Genomic DNA, 22,932 nt, shown 5'->3' on the forward strand with positions numbered 1-22,932 from the left:
CTCTCGGCTGAGGGTGAAATCGAAGATTCCGTCTTCTCCCCTCCCACTCAAAGCCTCGCGGGAGCCTTTTGTTCCAACCTCTCTAAGGCCCGGATGGCCTGTGCTCAGCCCTGGGAGGAATCTTCCATGGGGAGGCACGAGCTTCCCGGCCCCAAACCGCCCATCGTGGGCAGCCCAGCCAGCAGAGCGAAGCCGGGCATCTCTAACAGCAGCTGCCTCCCTACACGTGTGATCACCTGTCCCGATGACAGCCTGTCCTGGATAACTGCTTACCCAGGGTGACCACCTGTCGGGGGTGACCGCCTGCTCTGGGTGACCACCTATCGGGGGTGACCGCCTGCCCGGGGTGACCACCCATCGGGGGTGACCGCCTGCTCTGGGTGACCACCTATCGGGGGTGACAGGCTGCCCTGGGTGACCACCCATCAGGGGTGACCGCCTACCCAGGGTGACCACCTTTCGGGGGTGACCACCTGCCCTGGGGTGACCACCTGCCCTGGGGTGACCACCTGCCTGGGTGACCAGGCTGGGTGAGGGGTTTTCCTCTGGTCATGCAACTTGAATACAGTGGCCTTCCCCCTGCCCCCGAGGCAGCCGCAATACTTTTGAGAACAGACTTCTACTGCTGGCCGTTTCTAGCATGGACATGGCTGTGGGAACGCTGGCACTGGAAACAAGCTGGAAACTGGGAGAGGATATATGTTGACCCCACCTGAGCTCTCAGGCCCCACCTGGCTACCCCGGAACTCTGAGCCCATTTCCATCCCCTCCATCTGGTAGGGGTGGCCAGCACTTCTGCCCGCCCCCCACCCCCGGGGCCCCTGCCATGCACACAGTCATGCTCTGTTAACACTCGAGAACAGGAGCAGCCAATGGTATCGAGCAGGTCCGAGGCTGTGAGAAGGAGGAAGTGCAGCCTCGTGCACCTGGGAGCCGGCAGGGGCACCCAGCCCAGGCCTGGGGGAGGGGTGCTGGCAGGAGCCAGGTCTGCATGGAGGATGCGGTGCCAGGCCTGGCGATTCCAAGTGCCCGCAACCCCCATTTTACAGAGAAGGTGGCAGAGCCACAGGCCTGGGTTCAGGGGAGGAGACCGGAGGCCACAGGGGAGCCGGGCCCCCCACGAGCAGCAGCAGAGTTGGGCCGAGAGCCGACTTGGGGTCCTGCCCCTCTCCGGCCCGGACTTTGGTCTCCACGCGACCAGCCCCACTGCTGGCTCCACCGTCTTCTGGCCCCATCAGCTCCATGGCGGAGGCTGGCTCCTTCCAGGTCGGGCCCTTCTGGGCAAAGTGCTCAAAGGCCTGCTGGCAGGACATGTGCTCCTGGTTGAAGGCTGCCTTGCCGGGCCGCGGCACCACGTACAGCCAGACATGGGGATGATGGGCCGAGGCTTGGCCTCTAGCTCCTCACTGGGCACCTCAGGGGGCACGACGTTGAGGGGCGCCGGCAGGGGGCTCTCCTCCGTGGCCGAAGGGCCCGGGCCCAGCACCGTGGGCTCCATTGAGGATGGCAGCCACAGTGCCTCCTCCGAGGGGAAGTGAGCAGGCGGGGTCGGCAGCTGCGGGGGCAGCGGGCCGAAGCTCTTCTTCTTCCGCTCGTTCTTGGCCTTGGTTGGTCGCAGCTTGCCCCTCCCATCCTCTGTGGGGAGAGGAGAGGGCGGTCAGGGAGGAGAACCTGGGCTCAGGTGCTGGTCCCACGCTCCCCAGAAATCCCCCAACCTTGGCTGGGATGGTTGAGGGCCCTTTCCAGCCCAGAGAGACCACACGAGCATGGCGGGGGCAGAGAACACAGGCTTTGGGCCACCTCAGATCACCGCAGGGGCACCAGGCCAGGCACCCCCAGGGCCTCGGTCTCCCCAGAACGCAGGCGCAGCAGCAGCACTCGCCCGCCAAGGCCTGTGAGGACCCACCAGGTGTTGCTCTAGGTGCCTTCTGGGGTCACGGCAGGTGAGGAGACGCATCACCAAACCCAGCCAGAGGAGGCTGCTCTGTCTTCCGGGCTCCCACCTGGGTGGGCCGCACCAAGCGGCACTTCCCTGGGTGGGGGTGTGGGAGAAGCACTTTTTGTGTTCTCGAGTATCTGAATTGTTTACGTTTCTTCTGTTGATGTGGAAACGGTAAGGGTTTTGCTTCTGACAGAAGTAAAACCTTGAACAACGCACAAAATCTTAATGAACCTCAACCCGGTGGTCACGTGAGCGGACCAGGAGCGTCAGACGGGCCTGCAGGGCCCGACACCCTTCTGTGTGGAACTCCCCGGGGCCAGCACTGGGGACATTTCCTGACAGATGACGGGGAGGGGCCAGGTGACATATGTCTTTGGTGGCATTTTACTTTGGGGCCAGGATGGGTGTGAGTAAAGCAAATAAAACTGGGATGGGCAGGCTGGCTGGCTGAATCACAGTGCCCCAGAGGCGTGCGGGTCCCAACTCTCCCAGATATGTGGATGCGGAACATGACAGAGGGACATGGGGGACTCTGGCAGAGGGGACTCTGTGGGTGGGACTGAGTGAAATGGGAGGTGATCCTGGATGATCCGGGAGACCCAAAGTCCTCACAGGGCCCCCACAAGATGAGGCGGGAGGGTGAGAGAGAGAGAGAACCTAGAACAGGCTGCACTGGGCTTGTGAAGGGAAAGGAAGGGACCTGAGCTGAGGGATGCAGGGGCCTCTAGATGCTGGGAAAGCTTTCTGCCCTGGAGTCCCCGGGAGGGCCCGGCCCAGCGGGGCTCTGTGTCGGGCTGTGGGAAGCTTGTGCTGGGGCGATCCCTCTGAGGGCCACTGCGCTCAGAGTAAGTTGTGGCATGGCACCTCGGAGCCCTGTCCTCAAGGAAGACCAGCCTGGCTGCAGAGCGCACTGTGGACCCCAGAACACTGTGAGCCCTGGAGCCCCAGGGCCCTGCCTGCTCCATCTGGAGAAGGGGGACAGGGGCTCAGGCCCCATCTGTGTGTCTCTGGGCCCCAGGGCTCTCGGACACTCTGTGAAGAGGGATAGTGGCTGGTGTCAAGGGATTCTCAGGCTGTGGGGCTCTCAGTGCTAAAACTGGAAGGCCCCAAGCAGACCAGGATAAACTGGTCACTCTGCTAACATTTCACCACCTCCACCTCCCCCAACAGGCTGGAAAAAAAAGGAAAAATCAAGGGAAGGAAATTCGTCTCTGCACACTAAACTGTTGACCATGTGGTACTTAACGGGTTCTGGTTTGGAGCACAGCGCCCACATCTTACTACTTGCTATATAACCCACCACGCGCTGCCCCCAGTTCCATAGTCCAAGATGCCAGGATCAGCGGTAAGTGCTGAGAGTCTCAGTGACGAGGCTGCCAAGGGCCGGGAATGACACTTAACCCTTGACCCACGCTGACCCCAGGAAGGGTCAAGTGAGGACCCTCCCCCAGCAGACCCTGCAGCCAGGAGGAAGTCACACTGCCCCACCCACTCCCACGAGGGGCCCCCAGCCCACAGCCTCCCCCAGGGATGGAGGCGGCCCTGCCCTCCCTGCTCCAGCTCTCCTCCCCACACCCACCCCAGCTCCATCTTCAGGCTTCGGGGACCGCCCACGGTGTCCTTGGCAGGCACACGCCCACCAAGAGGGACAGGCAAGCAGCCATAAGGCGAAGGCAGCCCCTGCCACTGCCCTGGCCCCCACCCCTGCTAGTCCTGAGCATTCTGGGGCACTGGGGACACTGGCGAGGCTCCTCCCTGACCTCCACCCCGGCAGGGGAGCCTGGAACACCACCAGCCTGGCCTTGTGGGGAGTGCGGTCTTCCCCTCCAGTCTTCCCCTCCGCTGGTATCTGGGCCCCTCACTGTTATCTGACCCCCTCCACTGGTATCTGGCCCCTCTGCTGTTATCTGGCCAGGGGAGGTAAACAGTGGACACGGCAGACAGGCTGGCGTGGGAACACTTTTTCCTCTGTGGATGCCAGAGGGGAGACACCCCCTCCCTGGCAGGCTGGGAGTGGAGGCATGGCATGGAGATGCAGAGGGGAGGGGCTCCTTCACTAGGGCTGGAAGCTTCACCACAGGAAGCTGGAGCAGCCCCCGCAGACTGCAGAGGCCGCACGCCTCACCCTGCGCACCTGTCAGGAAAGCCACCGTCCTGCGAGTGTCAAAGGCACTTGAGGACAAACAGCTTTGTTCCCCTAAGGAAATCCAATATTCCTTCGCCCATGATAGCGCCTGCCCAGCCTCACTCAGATCTGATCTGCCTTCCACACTGCAGGCTGCGGTGCCCATCCAGGCTCACTGGGGACTGGGACTCAGGCTCCCCCACGGCTGGGCCGGCTTCCTGAGCCAGGGCCACCCGGTCGGGTTCAACTCCAGGGGTGGGGGCTGGCATGGGATCTGGCCCAGGAGGGCCCCACCTGGGGCATCGATGGTCTCAGGAGAGGGAGGAAGATTCCAGGACACAACCTCATGGCCTCCAGCTGCAGGGCTGCTCAGTGCACACATGAGGAAGTGGGGAAGGAGGCAATGAGGAAACGCTCATCAGAGCCCCCGCCCGGCACCCCCACCCACCCCTCACACACAACAGGCAGGTCCGCGCACAGGGGACTCCAGCGGGGGCTGTGGGGGCCAGGGACGCAGAACTGGGCTGTCCTCACACACAACAGACAGCTCCACGCACAGGGGACGCCAGCCAGGGCTGTGGGGCCAAGAACACAGAGCCAGGCGGTCCTCACATGAGACCACAGGTGTCTGCTCGGAGGGTCCCTGGGGAGTCCCCACCTCTCTAAGGGGCTGGCATCCTGCCCCCACCCACGGGGCCTCCTGGGACCTGAGCGGCGACTGGTACGACCGCCCCAGGCCCTGGTTCTGCTCGGGAGGCAAGGCTGGGTGGCAGCTGAGGCCAACATCGGCCCCTAGGCCTCCCAGGGGCTGTCCTCTCACCAAGGGCCACACTGTAGGGCTCTCTCCCTCCTCCTCCAAGGACAGGGATGGCCCCAAGTCCTGCTTCCCCACAGCCCTCCCCGGCCGGCTGCCTAGTTCTGTCTCCCAGAGGGACCAGGCATGGGAGACAAAGGAGGACATAATTTGAGCCTCGGGTGCCCAGCTGATGGGTGCCACCCCATCCCCTGCCTGGAGACAGCAGTGAATGACAATGCCGGCAGCCTCATGGCACTCCACACACAGCCCGCGCCTGCTGGCGCCCTGAATTCTCAAACTTGCAATAACAAGTTTCCAGCCCTTTCTCCGTTGGCTCCCAGGCTCTGTGAAGCCCCGGCAGACACACCGGGGACCCTGTTAGAGGGAGACGCCCAAGACCAGGAAGGACACCAAAAGACGGCAGTACACTCCGCAGCCATTCCTCGGGGCTCTGTGCTTGCCCCAGGGACCACACTCCACAGAGGCCTTGGCACACCCCTCACCTGCCCAGCCTGAGGGAGGGGAGCAGGGACCATGGTACAGATGGGGCCCAGGGTACGCCGAGGCCCCCGAGGGCGGCCAGCTGAGAACCCACCCAGGCCCCCGAGGGCAGCCAGCTGAGGACCTGCCCAGGCCCCCGAGGGCAGCCAGCTGAGGACCCACCCAGGCCCCCACGAGGGCAGCCAGCTGAGGACCCGCCCAGGCCCCTGAGGGCATCCAGCTGAGAACCTGCTAGCACTCTTTTTAGGGGAGAGGGAACGTGTCACAGCAGAACCCCCACCATCAGGGCTCACTAGCCTGCCTGGGGCACTGGGGTCACTTCTCCTCAGCACCTGGGTTTCCACCAGAGCCTCCAGCAAACCCCAAGACAGGCCCGGAGGCCCAGGCTGCCCTGTGGAGGGGGGGGGGGCAAGAAACCACTCATTTGCAAGGACACCGCTCAGTCCCTGCCCCAAGGCTGCGGAAATCAAGTCACCAGCCGAGGCCTGGCTTCCGGAGCCCTCCCTCAAGTTTTGTGCTTGGCCGCCATGTCTGGGCCAAGCCAGCCCCGGTCTCAGGGGCTCTCTGGCCACCCCCTCCAACACCGCCACCCTCCCATGCTGAACCCACAGCCGGTTGTGCCTGACGGTCCCCGAGGCCCAGCTGGAATGTGCCGGGGGGTCCCCGGGCTGAGCTCACAGCCCCTCACTGTGAGCTGGGGCCGCTCTCCAGACGGAGGACATGGCGGCCTTTGCTTGCCGTGTCCTAAAGCCAGTCGCCAGTCACGAAACCTCTCCTGAGAGCGGCACTCCAGGGTGAGGGGAGGGGAAGGGCTGGGGGCTGGCTGCTGTGCTCACTGCAGCTTCTCCACCCTCTGGGAGGCAGGACAGCACTGTGCCAGCCCTCCTGGGTCCCTATCTTGGCTCTGCCCCCCCGACCCTGTGTGTCCTGCACTGCAGGCCTTCTTCTAGGAGGCGGGGCCTCCCCACAGGCTCAGGAGAGGTGGACGAGGCCACCTTCCTGCCTTCTGCTTGGCTCTGGGGTCAGCGCTGGCTGGTGGGGCTGCTAGTCCCTCCTAGGGCTGGGCAATAGGGCGGCCGCTCTTCCCAGACCTCAAAGCAGCCAGTAAGAATGGGGTAGGGGACGCCAGTGGCCACTGGGAAGCAGCCTCCCAACTGTGCCTCAGGCACCTCCCCTCCCGAGGGGCTTCCTCCCCGACGCTGATGACTCCCGGCCCCATGAGCAAGAGGTGCCGGCCCTTTCCCAGCTTGTTCCATATGAAAACACGGAACCCCACACCCCACTGCTAGGCCCTGAAAGGTGCCTCAGCATCATAGCTTTTAGGGGCATGAAACTGGCATTCAAGGGGGCCCAGAAACCGCTTTAGGAAATCTTTCACGCATCCCTGTGGCATGCATTTCCTGTGGCGCCCCTGACCGTGAATATGCATCTGTGAGGCTCTCTCGAGATAAATCTCCCATCCAGAGGTTCCTGGGACTGCAGGCTCCTGGGAGAAGGGCTGTGTCCAAGAAAACACCCGCCCTTGCCAGAGTGGGTCCTCCTCAGAAGGAGTCTCTGTCGTGGAACAGAGATAAGGGTGTCCAGGTCGGCTGGTGGTGGGGGGGTGAGCGCCAGCCCTGAGCCCTCCCTGGGCAGAGACCCTGACATGGCACCCAGGTGGCCCCTAACCCTCTTCGCTGGTCCCCGGCCTTTCTGTAGGGGGTTGATCCCTTCAGGGACCCGTGGAAGCCACAGGCCTCAGAGATGCACCAGGTCCAGCCTCCTGGCACTGTGACCACTGCACAGGGTGTGTGGATCCCCGGAAATCTCGGGAGGGGTGAGTTGCCCTGTACATCTTTAAGCAGGATGGTGAGTGGCCAGGCCAGGGCCTCGCCTACACCAGGCGGCTAGATGGGGCATTGGTTTCCACTCCCTCCCACGTGGCGCAGGCTTCTCTCCAGCAGGCAAGTCGGGGAGGGAAAGCCGCCCATCCAGCCAGGACCACGCATGGGGAGGGGAGACCAGAGGCGAACCAGCTCCCTGAACCGGAGTCTCTCGGGGGCCAAGGCCACGGTGAGGCCCAAGTGAGAACAGGTAAGGCCAGGGCTGGGAAGGGTGTGGCTGTCTCGTCGGTAGGCTTGGGCAGATTAGTAAATAAGTCACATTAATTAAAAGAGAGCTGGCCACAGTGGCTCATACCTGTACTCCCAGCACTTCAGGAGGCTGAGGTGGAGCCCAGGAGTTCGGGAGCAGCTTGGGCAACATAGCGAGACCTCATGTCTACTAAACATTTTGAAAAATGAGCAGAGTTGTGGTGCATGTCCACAGTCCCAGCTACTCAGGAGGCTGAGGTGGGAGAATTGCTTGAGCCCAGGAAACTAAGGCTGCAGTGAGCCATGGCTGCACCACTGCCCTCCAACCTGGGTGACAGAGCAAGACTCGGTTTCAAAAAAAAAAAAAAAAGAAAAGAAAAGAAAAGAAGGCTGGGCATAGTGGCTGAGGCCTGTAATCCCAGCACTTTGGGAGGATGAGGTGGGTGGATCACCTGAGGTCAGGAGTTGGAGACCATTCTGACCGACATGGTAAAACCCTGTTCGTACTAAAAATATAAAAATTAGCAGGGCATGGTGGCGGGTGCCTGTAATCCCAGCTACTTGGGAGGCTGAGGCAGGAGAATCGTTTGAACCTGGGAGGTGGAGGTTGCATGAGCCAAGATCGCGTCACCACACTCCAGCCTGGGTGATAGAGTGAAACTATCTCAAAAGAAAAACAAAAGAAGCAAAGCCACAGTCCTTTGCTAGCCAGTTGGGTAAACCAAGTCGCAGAAGGTGGTGGCCGCCCTTCCTCCAGCCTGAGGCTGGCCAGCCCCTGGAGTCTGCTCAAGAGGGAGGAAGACACCCGTGGTGCCGGGGATCCTTGCGACCCCTCCCAGGAGGCCCCACTGAGAACCCAGGCCAGACTCTGACCAGCCGCCTCCACTCTGTAAACGCCTCCCCAGGACTGGGCCACTTTCCTCGCTGCCCAAACCCACAGATGGCAGTGGCGGCGGCAGCCTGCCTCATTTCCCAACACTGCGCTGGCCTGGGGAGGATGTGTGTTCTCTCGTCTCTGCCCTCCTGAAAGGCCCATCAAGGCAGTGTCCCAGCTCAGGGTCGCATGGGCAGTTAACCGACGGGCTTGGGTGGGCCCAGGTCCCCAAACCCAAGCCTGGATCTTTCTCTGCCCACTTGTTTTCACCCCTGTCCTGTGAGACCACGCACAGCCCCCAGCACGTTCTGACCCATGAGAAAGGCACTTTCACAAGGCCCAAGCTCAAGGTGGCCCATGCAGCTCCCAACACGGAGAACGGTCATGGCTCAGCCATCCCCCTGTCCCGTGCCGGTCCCTCCAGGGACATCCCACAGTCCCCCTTGGAACAGACCCTGAACTGCACCCATCCCCCACTCCCCTGCCGACCTCGCCTGGGGCTCACAGTCTCCAGAATCAAACGCAGACTCCTGCTCAGAAGACACGAGGCCTTTTGCTACCGCAGCCAGCCCAGGGACTCATCCTCTACGAGCACGGCCCACGCTCAGGCGCCCGGCTTGCCTGCTGGAGTCTGCATTATTTCTGAGGATTTCCCAGACCCCAGCGGACCTGCAGCGTAGACACAGGCCCTGCAGAATGACAGCACAAATGGGCACCTGTGCCTGCCCCTGCCCCACAGGCAGCCCCTCGCCCTGTGCTGGTGAATGGGGTTGCAGTCCTAGCCTCTGGACCTGGGATGCCGCCTTGTTTGGGAAGGGCATCACTGCAGACACAATGAGTTATGAGGCCCTCTGGGCGGGCCGGGCTCAGCGTGGCCGGTGTCCTTAGGAAGTGGGGAGTCTGGGCAGACACACTCGGGAGACCACCACGGGAACGCGAAGGTGCCGCCTCTAAGCCCAGGACAGGGGCCCGGGACAGATCCTCCTGGGTCCTCGGAATGGGCCAGCCTGGCTGACACCTGGACCGTGAGCTTCCTGCTTCCACAGGTGTGAGACTGTACATTTCAGTCATCTCAGCCGCCCCATCTGTGGGCTTTAAACAAACGGAGCATAGCATATGAGAAGCCCTGTGCCACGCAAGGTCATGTCTGAGCGCCACGGGGCGCGGAGCAGCGGCCTCCAGCCCTCATGCCTGCGGGGCAGACGAGGGCATGAGGCGGTGCTGATTCCCCATCCCTCTCCATCGATGGAGGTTGGTTAGTTTGCCTGTTCCTGTGTCTGCACAGTCCTAGTGCCCGCCGCTGGCAAGGGTCTCTCCAGGAAACGTGCCCCAAGGGAAGCTCTAGGTGTGCAGTTTGCAAATGCTCCACTTCTCTGGATGAGGCCAGGTCCATCTCCAATGCAGCTGGACTCACGCAGGTCCCAGGCAGCAGGGGACTGGGCTGCCTGCTGCACCGGCTTCCAGGGCTGGGCACGGTGGGAGTTTTCACCTCTGGTGGTCCGAGGAGCACACAGCAGCATCTCCTCAGTGCTTCCCAGAGCACGCTGGGCTCGTCAGCCTCAGGGGTCTCCTCCTCTGTGCCCTCTCCCTTGGGGGGCTGAGCCCCTCCTGGTCCTCAGGCATGCTTATCTGCTCTTGGTCGGTGACGGGTGGCAAGTATCTTCCCTACCTATCGGCTTGTCTTCTCAATTTTCTTAAGGTTCATCCTCGCAGCAGTGTATTTGAGAGTCACTGAATTTGTCCATCTTTATTTTTCTGGTTTGTGCCTTTTCATAAAGAATCACTTAGCTTTGGGTTAAAAAGATACTTTCCTGCTTTGTGTTTCCGGGTTGCCGGTTCTCTTTGGACAGAAATGCCTAGGCATGTGGCAGGCAGAGGAAGGACCCCAAAGGCGTCTGCATCCTCATCCCTGGAGCCTGGGAATCTGTCCCCTCCCGTGGCAGAAGGAACATTCAGGTGGGACTGAGTGAAGGACCCTGACACAGGAGAGCATCCGGGTGACACAGGGACCCAGGGTCCTCCCCGGGTAGGAGATAGGAAGGTAAGAGTCAGAGAGAGACCGGAAGAGGCTGCACTGTGGCTGTGAAGCGGGAGGAAGGGGCCCTGAACCGAGGGATGTGGGCGCCTCTAGACACTGAGAAAGGCAGGACACATGTTCTTCCCTGGAGCCCCCAGGAGGAAGCAGCCCTGCCCACAGCATTTTAGCCCAGTGAGGCCTGTGTCAGGCTGCTGACCTCCAGCGCTGTGAGAGAAGGAGCATGTGTAGTTTTATGCCACCAAGGTCGTGGTCATTCATTTCAGCAGCCACAGGGCGCTCACAGAGGTGGCAGCGTGGACAGGGGGAAGGAGGGGACTCCAGGTCTCACACCACGTCCACTGTTCTGGGATTCCTATTCCTAGACCCTTTGCCATCTTTGCTTGGGTCCTGCAAGCTCTGTGGCAAGCCCTGCCTTCTGGAAGGGCGGCCCTGGCCTCTTGACAGGCCTTGGGCTTTCATCTGCCTGCGTTTAAATCAGCAAACCCTGCTGGGATCCCAAATGGGGCTGCACTGAACCTGCAGAGAATGTGGGGGGAGCCGTCAGCTGTCTGCTCAGGAGCTCTCCTAACACCTGGTACATTCTTCTGTTTATTTAGCAATTCTTTCTTATTTCCAAAAAAAGTCTCTAATTTTCTCCATAAAGATCATTTTTTTGATTAGGTTTATTCCAAGATCCATTATCTCTGTTTGGTAGCACCATAAGGGGTATCTTTGGGAGTCGTGCTTGCTGCGAGCAGCTCGCAGATGAGTGGCGCGATCGGGTTTCTGTGCCCGTCGCTCATCTCCGGCAGCTCTGCTCGATCCCCGAGTCACCGTGTGGCTCCGCCTGTAGACTTGCTTGCTGCTTCTCAGTAGAGAATGGTCGCTACATGCGAACAGTGCCACGACAGCTGTGCTTTTCCTTTCTACCCACGATGCCTTTGCTTTCCTCGTCTTGCCTCTCTAGGCCAGCAGACCCTCCTGAGGCGTGCTGAACAGACACAGAGCCCACATGCCCCACTGAGTGAGTCGCATGTCAGGAGCAAACTCACCCCCGGGCTCTGCTCTCTCCCCCAGGGATGCTCACTTTTCTTGCCTCAGGCCCACAGCCACTGGCCAGCTGTGACCCTCAATACCTGCCCCATGTATATGGGGAGGGCAGGGGTGTGCCTGCCTCCTGGAGCACTGGAAGGGCCACGACCCCATCGTTACAGATCAGGTGCCCCACGGCTGCCCCTGGCAGGTGGGAGGGGCCTCACGTCTGCTGAATGGCACCATGGTTGGGCCTCTTGCCATGTTCCAAGGCCAATATTCACCTTGGGCACAGCACGTCCTGGAGACCTGACACCTCGGAGGCAGACCAGGTCGTGCTGGGCTCATACAGAGGGAAACTGAGGACTAGGACCCTCCGGCGAATGTGGCCCCCATGACCTGGGCCTCAGGCACCACAGCAGGGGGTAGCCCTTGGTAGGAGGCAGGCTGGCTGGCACACCCCACACACCTGCTCCCTGCACGGCGCCCGGAAGGGTGGGAAGAGGGAAGGGCTCCCAGCGGGGAGCCCCAGCAGGGAACAGCCACTTTGCGCAGACTCCCAAGCAGCTAAAGCGCTAAACTGAGAAGATAAAACCCAGTCACCGGAAACAAAATGCTGTCAACCCTGAAACAGGAACCTTTATACACTCACAGGTGGGAGCTCCACAGCCAAAAGCTCCCCCTGGAGAAGGGAATGTTTCTGAGACGGCCACCCAGCCCCCCACACCCCGTTCACAACTGCTGGTTCACACTCCTGTGGGAAGGCAGCTGCCCCGTCTTACCAGCCCCAGGAGAGTTGGGAGGCCCGAGGGCAGGTGGGAGACCCACTCACGGGTCAGGACCGGCCCTCTGCTCAGAAGTGGCCACGGCCGCTGCAGGCACGTTCCAGCATCTGGGCCACATACAGCATCCTGGTCTTTTATTTTATTATTATTATTATTATTATTTTGTGTGTGTGTGTGTGATACTGGGTCTTGCTCTGTTGCCCAGGTTGGAGTGCAGTGGTGCAAGCACGGCTTACTGCAGCCTCAACCTCCCACCTCAGCTTCCCAAGTAGCTGGGACTATAGGTGTAAGCCACCAAGCCTGGTTAATTTTTTTTTTAATCATAAGTAGAGACAGGTCTCAAACTCCTGGACTCAAGTGATCCTCCCACCTTGGCTTCCCAAAGTGCTAGGATTACAGGTGGGAGCCACTGCGCCTGGCCTCTGGTAACTACTCTTCTCAATTCTGGGGGAGCAGGCACTTTTTTTACGGCCTCCACCTCACAATGTCTATTTTCACGAAATGCCCCACCCTGGCAAGAAAGCCACTGAATGGGATTCTTACAAAGTGGGGACTCTGGCTGCAGCAGGCACTGGTTCCTTCTAGGAGATGCCCACTGGGGGTAGGAAAGCAGAGGTGCCAGGCCTGGGCTGGCAGGGACTGACCTTCTGCGCCCTCAGCCTCCCGGCCGTGTGGTAGTGGCTGCGGCTCCTCCTCCTCCTCCTCGGGGTCAGCCTCTGGCCCGGCCTCCTCCTTCACGCTGCCCCCAGCCTCCTCCAGGAGCGTCGCCCCAGCTGTACCCTCCCCGGGGGACTTGGGGTCTTCGGGCTTGGGCTTCTTGGGCTGGCTCCGTTTCCGGTGAGACCTGGAGAGGGAGGTTTATCAGGCAGGAGGGGAGACCAGGGAGGAAGAGCCCTCGGTCTGTGCACTCTGTCTGGCAGCGCGCAGCCCCCGCCCACCCCCAGAAGAGTGCCCGACGAGCAGGAGCCTCCTGGCTGGAGGCCAGGGGTAAAGGGAACCCTGCGTGGGGTTCTGCTCTTGCAGGGCAGGAGCTGTGTTGGGAGGAGAGACCGAAGGGAGACGGGGCAATGGACATGGTGGGGACGGTGTCAAGCAGGGGACGCTGATGACAGCTGGAGATGGGAAGCCGACTGACACCAGGTGGGATGACGGGCGGGATGGGGCGGCAAGAGCCGTGTGTGCCACGGGACAGAGACACAGGGAGTGTGAGCTCCGAGGGAAACAGCAGCTCATGGAAAATGCCTAGACGACAAACGGAACGAAAAAGACACTTACGACAGCCCCGGCCTTTTGGTCTGCTCTTTCTTCCTTTCTAGACTTGGTTTCCTCTCCTCCTCAGTCTTTTTCCAGTGTCTGTTTTCTTTCAGACTAATTTGTCTAGAATGTAAATTTCACGGGTTTTTTCTCTAGGACTTCTGCTCAACTCCCCAGGATGCCTGGTCCTGGGCACCTGGCTCTGTCCCCGACTCCCTGGGTCCTCTCTCTGCAGCCTTTGAGGCGCATGGGAGCCCCAGCTCACACTCTGCTGCTCTGACCTGTGCCCACGCCCCAGGGTCTGCCAGGGCCTCCTCTGCATCCCGAGCCCAGGATCTGCTCACAGGTCAGGCGTTGGCCAAGAGGAGGCGCATCCTGTATGCCCAGCCTGGACACCCACAATCCCGGGGTACATCAGGGAGGTCCCGGTCCCTGCACACCAGTCCCAGGTGAGGGATTCAGCCCAAGGCTTACAAGCTTGGCTGAGCTAGCACTTCTTAGAAATGAGAGAGAGGGGGGCTGAAAAAGGAAGGAGGAAAAGCGACAGCCGGGTGAACCTGCAGCTGAGCGGCCAGGGCCTCGCACCAGGTTCCCCCGGGGACCTCCAGGGCCTTTCCAGGAAGGAAGCAAAAGTTTCTGGAGATGCGGAGGGGGTGGCTCCCAGGGAGCTCAGGCAGAAGCCAGGAGTGCAGAGAAGCCGAGGCCTGGCGCCTCCCCTGGGCGTGTGATGTCTACACCTCCTCCAGGCCCACCCCCTGCAGCTGCCCTAAGCCCTGGCCTGGCCAGGGGCCTCACTAGGCCATGAGCTTGAGGCTATACAGCCCAGCCCGCCGGAGGCCTTTCTCCCCTTCCCAGTTGAGAGCCAGCCGAGTCAAGCCCGCCAGCAGCCAGGCAGAGCTGGGAGCGCCAGTGTTTCCAGGACAATTAACAATGCCGGCTGCGGCTTCTGAGTGCTTCCCGTGTCCCCTGTCCCTGTGGGCTCAGACTCGGTCACCTCAATCCCACAGGGGTTCCTGTGGCAGCTGCCCCTCCAAGGACCAAGTGGTCACCAGGGTGGGGCAGGTTCATCTGACGGGGGTGGGGTGGGCCCGCTGGCGGGGCTTCTGTCACCAGGACCTCCTCACCTCTGCCTGAGCCAGGCTGTCACATGGGCCAGCAGCAGCCCATGCTCCCTCAGGACACTCGGACCTGACCCCTGCCCACCGCTGCTCCCAGCCACTCTGCCCGCCCTGTGCTCCATGCTGGCTTCTGGGGCGCCTCCTCCAGGAAGCCTTCCTAGAACACTAGTCACTGCCAGCCCTGCTTGCTCCTCAGCTGCCTAACTCGCTAGAATCAGTGCTCCCCGACGTCTGCAGCATGGCCCACCACAATGACTCAAGGCAGAAAGCGGGTGGCCCAGAGGCATGGCATCACACAGCATGGTGCACACAAGGTCGCTGTGGGGCGGCCGGGCGGGGGCGGGAAGCAGGCAGGGGCGGGCGTGGGGCCAGAGTCACTAACACAGGGAGCAGGAGGTGGGTGGGGGACACGGGAGCTGCCCCTGCCCTCCAGAGAACGTTCTCCACAACAGCAGCCCAAGGACGGCTCCTGGCAGGCAGCCTCAGGCTCCACTTGAGGGCTGGGGAAATGCTCTGCCCCATGTGGAGACAGCAGGCTCAGGAATAGGAAGCTTCGGATTGGCGCCGGGTGCAACTGGCTCTTATAACCACTGTCATCCCAAGGTGGGCTGTCCTCCTGGTCTGGGAATGCCCCAGGGCTGCAGGGCCAGGATCCTACAGTGGACCCGCCCTGGTCCCAGACAACACCAGCAGAAGGGTGCCCTCCTACTCCACTCACCTGGCCTTGACAGCCTCCAGCTCCATAGCCCCTTCTCCCACCCACTGCAGTCCCTCCCTCCACTCCCACCCTGAAAACCCACCCTAGAGGTCGCTTCTGACCATGGCCCTCCCCTGCTACAGCCTTCCAGGTGCACCCCCACAGCCTTGAAGCCTTACTGTGTCTGCCCCAGAGGGCCCAGGACTGTCCTGGTGTCCAACCAGAGCTCTGGGGCCTCATCCTTGCAGCCCAGCCCTTTCCTACCTGCGCGGTGCCAGGCTGAGACCTCTGGGTCCCACACTACATGGAACTGGGTAGGGCTCAATACACAGACACAGCAAGGGGGACACAGCCCACGGCAGAGAGGCATCCATCACTTGGGGCATCTGTGGGGTCCTAAGGGCACGCCTCTTCCTGACCCTGACATCTTCATCCCCTTTCGTGTGTTTCTGCACCCGATACTTATTTCTGGGTCTGGCTCCCGGCACAGGTGCTGAGGGTGTGGCCGTCCTTGCTCGCCTCCATGACCGTCCTCTTCTCTCCCTGCACCTGCCACTGTCTTCCACTGCAGCCAAATTCCACGTGTACGCTTTTATGCCCCATAAACATTGTGCATCCATGAGCCACAGAGCAACTCGGGCCGCATTCCCCAACCCCCCCAACAGGGGTCTGGAACTGGCCTCAGGAACACCTAGCTTCCTTAGTATCTCTGAGCTCCCTGCCGTTGCTCTTAAATTCCTGCTGTGGTCTCCTGTGCAGGGTGTCCCCTTCTCTCCATGACACCCTAGGGGTCTTGGTTCCTTCTCCCATGATCTTGAGACTCCCCTTGACTCTCCTGGGTTAGATCTTGCTTCCTCAATCCCATGGCTTCCTTGGTTTACATCCTTGTTTAGCTGGAGCACATCCTGCAGCAGTTTCCTGAGAAAGGAGATGGAATACGAGACTCTGTGTGTCTAAAAAGATCCTTATTCTCCTCACACATTTCTTGACAATTTGGCTGGGTGAAAGATTTGGGGAGAATTATTCCTCTTCTGACTTTTGAAGGCCTTTTTCCTTTGTCTTTTAGTTTATGGCATTATGATTGTAGATCCAATGCTAATAGGGTCTCCTGTTCTTTTTTTTTTTTTGTAGAGACAGGGTCTAGCTATGTTGCCCAGGCTGACCTCAAACTCTTGGCCTCAAGAGATCCTCCTGCCTTGGCCTCCCACAGTGCTGGGATCACAGGCGTGAGCTACCATGCCCAGCCCCAGTCTGGTGAGCTGTTTAGTGATCTGTTTGCTCTGGAAGCTTTCAGGGCCTTTGTTTAATCCAGGAGTTGTAAAATTTCACAGCGATGTGTTGTCGTTTGGGTAATTTCCATTCTTGGATGGACTTTCCGGACTTTTAAACCTGGAAATGCAAAGTTTCTTTTTTTCTGAAACTCCTATCAGGGGCTAGATTTCCTGGACTATGCCTCTGACTTCCTGATCCTTCGTATCTTCCAGCTCTGTCGGTCCGTCTGTGCTGTGGGAGGGGCTTCTTCAAGAGCCTCCCAATCCACCAGGGCGCTTCTCTCCTCTAGATGGTAACATCCGAGAGTCACTCGTTCCTGGAACGTTTCTTCTTCACAGCAATGGCTCCTCTTCCATAATGCAAAATCCCGGGCCGCTCCAGGGCCCCATGCTCACTGCATCCTCCTTCCCCGGAGCTCTTCCCTTCTTCGCTGTGCAGGCCCTGCTTTGTCATGGGAGCGTGGCCTCCAATGTGTTGGGCCCCCTGGCCGTTGATCCTTCTGTGCACGGTGACAAGCCGTGTGTGAGATGGGCCTGGTGAAGGCAGTGGCAGGGGCTGTTGAGGGCAGAGGCCTGTGACTTTAGGGGAGCCCCAGTATCCGCATCTGTGGCTTTGCTCCACTGGGCCCCTTTGTTCTCTGGGAGAGGACCCCACCCCCTCTATTGTCTCTTCTGGCCTTGGGGGTGGGGGGACGTGAGGCTGGCAGCTGGGCCCCACTGCCAACCTCAGGAAGGCACTTCCCTCCTGCCCAGAGCCACCCACTGCCTTCTGCTGGTTATCCCCGCATCCCTCCAGCCCCCCAGGAGCTGCCATGTCTGCCTGCTGTTTTTCTGCAGCCCCGTGGTGCGTTCCCCCTGCAGCCCCCTAGGAGCTGCCCACGTCTGCCCACTGTGTCTTTCTGCGGCCCCGTGGTGCAGACCAGCCGCTCCCTGCTGGCTGTCCTCCGGGTCACTGGCCCAGGAGGTCTCCTGCCCACCCTTCCCTGCTTTTCAAAGCCTGTAGACATGCTCAGCTGCCACTGCCCCCCCTCCTGTTCTCTGCACTTCACTCTGTGGCGTTTCAGGGGCGTTTCAGGAGAGAGTGGAGATAAATAAGCACTTAGCCTGCCAGGCTTAACTGGACGCCCCTGGGCTCATTCCTATGAGCCAAATGTCGGGACGTAGTTCAGATAACTGCACTAATATTTCCAAGGTGGAAGCAGGTGTCCTTTGCAGCTTGTATGGCAGGAGGCGGGGTGGACGGCCTCCGGCCCTGTCACCCAGTAACACGGGCCACCTGCAGCAGCCAGAGTGGGGCCGTCAGCTCTCCGTGCCACGCTGGCTGAGGGCTTCTCACAGGGCGGGGAGGACTGGGGCTGCCCCAGCCCTGGCCCCAGGCTTAGGGATGGCTGGGAGGTTGGCCCCAGACTGAGCCCTCAGAGCCGCCCCCCCACCCCCTGCCCCCAAGTGGCCCAGTGCTCCCCGCCCCCAAGACTAGACCCTGTGCTGAGGAATTTCACCTTTGAGAAAATGAACAGCAGCTCTAGGAAAGAGACAGGAGACAGTGAGTGAGTCCCTGAGGCTGCATGCTCCCTGCAGGTGCTGGCAGGTCCCTGTGCTCGTGAGGTTCTGTCCCTGAGGGCTGAGGTCCCTGTTGGTGGGGAGGGCTCAGGAACGCAGCTGGGGTGCGCCAGCCCTGGCGGGAGTCGGGGCCGGAGGCGTGGTGGTGTCCTGCACTGCTGTGGGGGCGACAGGCCAAGGCAGAGCCGGAGGGGACAGGGAGCACGGAGCTCGGAGGGGTAGGGGAGACGAGGCCTGGGCCCAGCTGGGCTCACAGAGCAGCAGTGGGCCAGGGAGGCTGTGGTGAGGCGGGTGCACAGATGTCCTGCAGGGAGCGCGTACATGCTGAAGCATGTGTACATGGCACTTCTCGCGTGGAAAGAGTCTGCATGGAGGAGCGCCGCGTGGGTGCCAGAGAGCACTGTGAGGGCTCCGGCTCAGGCAAGGCGCAGGAACGCACAGCAACACAAGGCATGGGGAGGCCGAGGACACCCGCCAGGAGCCAGGCTGCCGTTTTAGGCGACCCATCCATCAGGAAAAGAATACAAACAGCCCCCAACGCTCGCCCGACAAGATTTAGCTCCGGAAGAGCCCCGTGTAAGGTGGCGGGCGGGGAGCAAGCCATGTCCTCTGAGCTCAGGCTGCTGTGCCGAACCATCCGCACCCCACGGGGCACCTGGTAAACACATGGGGTCATCCCACAGCCACGCTGAGGGCAGGGAAGGCTGGACTGCACTGGGGTGAGGGCATGGCGCCCACCCTGATGCCATCCCTTGGTCTAGGGCAGGGGTTCCCACCTGCGGAACTGGGCGACGTCTGGGGATATCTGTGGTTGTCACGACTTGGGGTGTGCTCCTGGCATGGAGTGGGTGGAGGCCAGGGACGCTGCTCAGCACCCTGCAGGGCCCAGGATGCTCCCCCACCAGAGAAGGATCCAGCCTGTGTCCACAAGCCCCTTGTCTGGGAGACAGAGCCAGTCAGTCCACCGTGTCTCCCGATCCAGCCTGAGCTACAGATGCTCAGACAGGGCTGCCCTGGCCCCAAGATACGCCCTCAGGGAGGGAGCCTGGGTCAGGGGAGAAGGCAGGCCATGTGGAGAGAGCACTGCCTAGGGGAGAACTGACCACCGCCCCAGGGGCAGGAGGGGCAGCTTGGGCTCTGAAACGTGAGTCACCCATCCGCCTCTCCAGAGAAAAGCACCCCCCATGACTAAAAAAAAAAAAAAATAAGCGAATCAGCCTTGTTTTACATACTGAAGGCTTTAAAGAAAACTACATCCTTGGGAAGCTGCCTTCATTTGTTATTCAGGCTCGCTGCTGGGGGAAGGCAGCCCGCAGGATGGCAGTGCATGGGAGAGGGCGGGAGGGGGCTCCTGGGGGGAGCAGGTCGTGACTAGGAGCGAGGGGGCGGCTGGGACAGGGAGGCCAGGCCGCACAAGGGCTGGTTCTGGGGGTCCACTTCCTGCGTGCAAAGACAGTTCCAAGCAGCGGTGAGCGCAGCGGCTTCTGCATCTCCTCCTGGCTGGCAATTTAGACGGCCTCTAGTCCCATTCCACTCCTGGAACGTGGTGCCGGTTTATTGGCAATCCGCTCTGTTGACCAATTAGCCTGAGCCACAATCAATTAACCATTATGCAAATAGCGCGTCCGGCTGGGCCTGGGAGCTGGGTGCACGAGCTCTGTGCCGGTGTGGCCGCCTGGAGTGGCCTCCCCAGGAGGCGGCTCTTCACGAGGAGCAGGCAGGCGGCAGGAAATCAAAAGGACAGATCACAAGAGCAGAAGAGACAGCTTCACCTCGGCGGGGCTGTCAGGAGGGGCTGCAAAAACACTGGGGGCGGAGGGAACATTCTCCGAGACAGGCCGCGGGGCGGGGAAGACAGAGGAGGCCCAGGCAGATGCCCAGACCACCCAGGAGTCCCAGACTCACAAACAAATGCACGTGCTAAAAAAGAAGGTGCCCAGTTAGAGGAGAAGTTACTGGACCAGGAGTGACTTTTCAGAAACCAGTACCAAGGCCTGTTTCTTCAGAGCGTGGTGGGGGCCGAGGCTGAGCCGCCCCCAACCTTGGTGCTCAGTGGCGGGGTCTCGAGTGGGCACCATCCATCGCCAGCTGGGATGAGATCAAGCCAGCAGTGACTGGATGGCTGCAGAACGAAGGCCACTGCTCAAAGCGAAGGGGGAGGCTGCCCCCACACCAGGGCCACCACTGTAGGCCCAAAGACCAGACCTGCCAGCAGCTAGTCTGCGTACGGCCCACAAGGTAGGAACAGTGTTTACAGGTTGTTTTTTTTTCCCGGAGAGACAAGGTCTTGCTCCGTCATTCAGGCTGGAGTGCAGTGGTATGATCTCAGTTCGCTGCAGCCTCCACCTCCTGGGCTCGAGTGATCTTCCCGTCTCAGCCTCCTGAGTAGCTGGGACCACAGCAGCACACCACCGCACCCGGCTAATTTTTAAATTTTGTTTAGAGATGGGGTCTCAATATGTTGCCCAGGCTGGTCTCAAACCCCTGGACTCAAGCAATCCATCTACCTTGGCCTCCAAAGCACAGAGATTACAGGTGTGAGTGACTGTGCCTGGCCAATATTCACATTTTTAAGTGGCTCAAAACAGAAAAATTATAATATTTGGTAGCATGTGAAAATCATGAGATCCGGATTTCAGGGTCTGTAAACAAAGCTTCATGGACACAGCCCCGCACATTTCTTCTCTGTCTACCATCTGCAGGGGTCTTGAGATGCCATGAGGAGTCGAGACATCGAGACACAGGAGGTCTGGCCTACAAAGCTGCCAAGTCACAAACGTTTGCTCTCCGGCCCTTCCCAGGAGCAGTCGGCTGAGCCCACTCCGTGCCGTCCCTCCCGGCTCCAGCTCGTGCTCAGGGGATCCCTGAATGTTTCTTGGGCACCAAACAGCAGTGAGATCTGTCGACAATTGTGCTGAGAGCCTGGAAGCCTGGACGCTTCCCGGAGTGGGGACCAGGGAGGCCAGCACTCGTCTTCACTCTGGGCATGAAGTGGACCTCCTCCTTGGCTGGGACCTGCCTCCGTGTCCCCACGGCCTCTTGCAGTCGGAAGCCAAGAGGCTGCAGACGCTCTGCCCTCTCCTCCAGGCGGACACCAGACACCTGGCGGGAGGGTCTGTGCGGCAGAGGAGACACCGATGCGCAGGGAGGGGTTCTGAGTGGGAGGAGGGCATCCAGGGTCATGCCAGGAGCCAGCCTTCTGCAATCCTCTCCACGATCTCAAATCCAAGCAGCACCTTTACACCGAAGGAGCAACCGCAGACACGGAAGGGCAGGGGCTCTGCAGCCCACCCAATGCCATGTGAGTCCTTGCACGGGACCCGCCTGCTCTCAGTGCCAGGGAGGGGCCTGAGGAGCCCGACAGCAGAAACGCCGTGAGTGAGAGGGACAGGGAACCATGTGGCCTGGTGACTCTGCTGAGGCAGTGGCATGGGGCCTGGAAGCATGCCATGCTGAGGGTCAGCCTCCTGGTGGGGACGTGACAGGGAGTATGGGGAGCCCGCGCGTGTGAACGGCACAGACACTGCCCGCCGGAGCAGGGCCCACCCACCCCAGCAAGGCAAGGCCTCGAGAAAACACTGTCTCAGACTCGAGGAGAAACAGACAGAACAGGAGAAGGAGAACGAAAGAGGAGGCGGGGTGGGAATAGGAAGAAAGGGAGGAGCGGGACACAGCCTGGAGTCCCTGCCGGTGGAAAGGGGCCTGGGCCACCCGGCAGGGCCACCCTCCGTCACGCTGGGCCAGTCACACGGCAGCCCCTTGGCAACTCACCTGCGGAGGAGCTTGGCCTTCAGCGAGGCCCGGGACGCGCTCCAGGAGCTCAGCTCGGGGCTGGTGAGCGCCGTGGGCCGCGTGTGGTCCAGCACCGTGAGGTCCTTGCCCTGCTTCCACAGCTCGTAGCGCTCGGGCTGCAGGATGCGCACGAACACGTCCATGGAGATCTTGACCATGTCCTTCCGGCACGTGCACTGTGGCAGGAGACAGGCACCTGAGCCCCTCCCTGCACTGCACCTGGACAGCTGGCTCCACACACCCCACTCCAGAGCAGGTAGGGCCGACGGCCCGGGCCTCCCACACCCCATCCCACCCCTGAGCTTTCCGCTTCTAGAACATTTTTCTTTTCAAGACAGGGTCTCACTGTCACCCAGGCTGGAGCGCAGTGGTGCAATCATGGCTCACTGCAGCCTCAACCTCTCAGGCTCAAGCGATCCTCCCGCCTCAGCCTCCTACGTAGCTGGGACTACAGGAACCCACCAACACGTCTGGCTAATTCTTAGACTTTTTAGAGATGGGGTCTTGCTATGTTGTTCAGGCTAGTATTGAACTCCTGGGTTCAAGTGATCCTCCTGCCTCAGCCTTCCAAAGCCCTGGGATCACAGGTGTGCACCACCACTCCAGGTCTGTTTCTAGAACTTCTATCACAAGTCAGGAAATGGCGTCCCCCAGTTGTGAGTCCCTGGTTTGCCGCCATGGAGTTGTAATGGCCACTGAGCAAACACCCAAGAGAAATGGGGGCTGGGAGCACGACTCAATGAGGGGCCTGAGGTTCAGGGCTGGGCACCACCCCACGCACAGTTGTCCAGAGACCAGCGAGGCTGAGATTCAGATGCCTCCTGTTGGTTCAGGCAAAAATCTCCCTCCTGTCAAGATGTGGTTGCTCCCAGGTAGGTAACAATGGATACGGAGTATTTTATAACAGCAATTGTTCCAAGAGGGCTGGGAAGAGGGGAAATGATGGCAGTCCCCAAAGAGCTGAGAGAAGCGACAGGAATCCCGGAATGTGACAATGGCCCCTCCTCAGGAGGCCTCACAAGGGCAATGGTGGCCCACAGGCTCCCGCACACCTCACCTGACTGCCTCCAGCTTGCAGGGCTGGAGGGACGCCAAT

General features: G+C 60.6%; 2 protein-coding genes and 1 long non-coding RNA gene across 3 annotated transcripts in view; 1 reads left to right on the forward strand and 2 right to left on the reverse strand.

Moving 5' to 3' along the window:
- KDM4B (lysine demethylase 4B) overlaps positions 1-22,932 on the reverse strand; it is a 181,533-nt gene that overhangs the window by 20,666 nt on the left and 137,935 nt on the right. Inside the window, 4 exon segments of the mRNA XM_031659066.1 lie at positions 1,048-1,361; positions 1,364-1,635; positions 12,789-12,988; positions 21,816-22,012. Of these exon segments, the coding sequence (XP_031514926.1) occupies positions 1,048-1,361; positions 1,364-1,635; positions 12,789-12,988; positions 21,816-22,012 (983 nt within the window).
- Positions 1,651-3,179, forward strand: LOC110741877. The gene is made up of 2 exons (XR_002518860.2): positions 1,651-1,943; positions 3,113-3,179. It is a non-coding gene; the product is annotated as an uncharacterized LOC110741877 (long non-coding RNA).
- LOC103879902 lies at positions 15,318-20,511 on the reverse strand. Its single transcript, XM_017952106.3, has one exon. The coding sequence runs from the start codon at positions 18,383-18,385 to the stop codon at positions 17,900-17,902; it is 486 nt and encodes a 161-aa protein (XP_017807595.2). The 5' UTR covers positions 18,386-20,511; the 3' UTR covers positions 15,318-17,899.

The sequence above is a fragment of the Papio anubis genome, chromosome 20 (assembly GCF_008728515.1).
Source record: "Papio anubis isolate 15944 chromosome 20, Panubis1.0, whole genome shotgun sequence".
Lineage (NCBI taxonomy): Eukaryota > Metazoa > Chordata > Mammalia > Primates > Cercopithecidae > Papio > Papio anubis.

What these genes read in the sequence shown, in the direction of transcription:
- LOC103879902 (XM_017952106.3), bottom strand. Translation starts at nt 18,385, where the DNA reads ATGTACACATGCTTCAGCATGTACGCGCTCCCTGCAGGACATCTGTGC.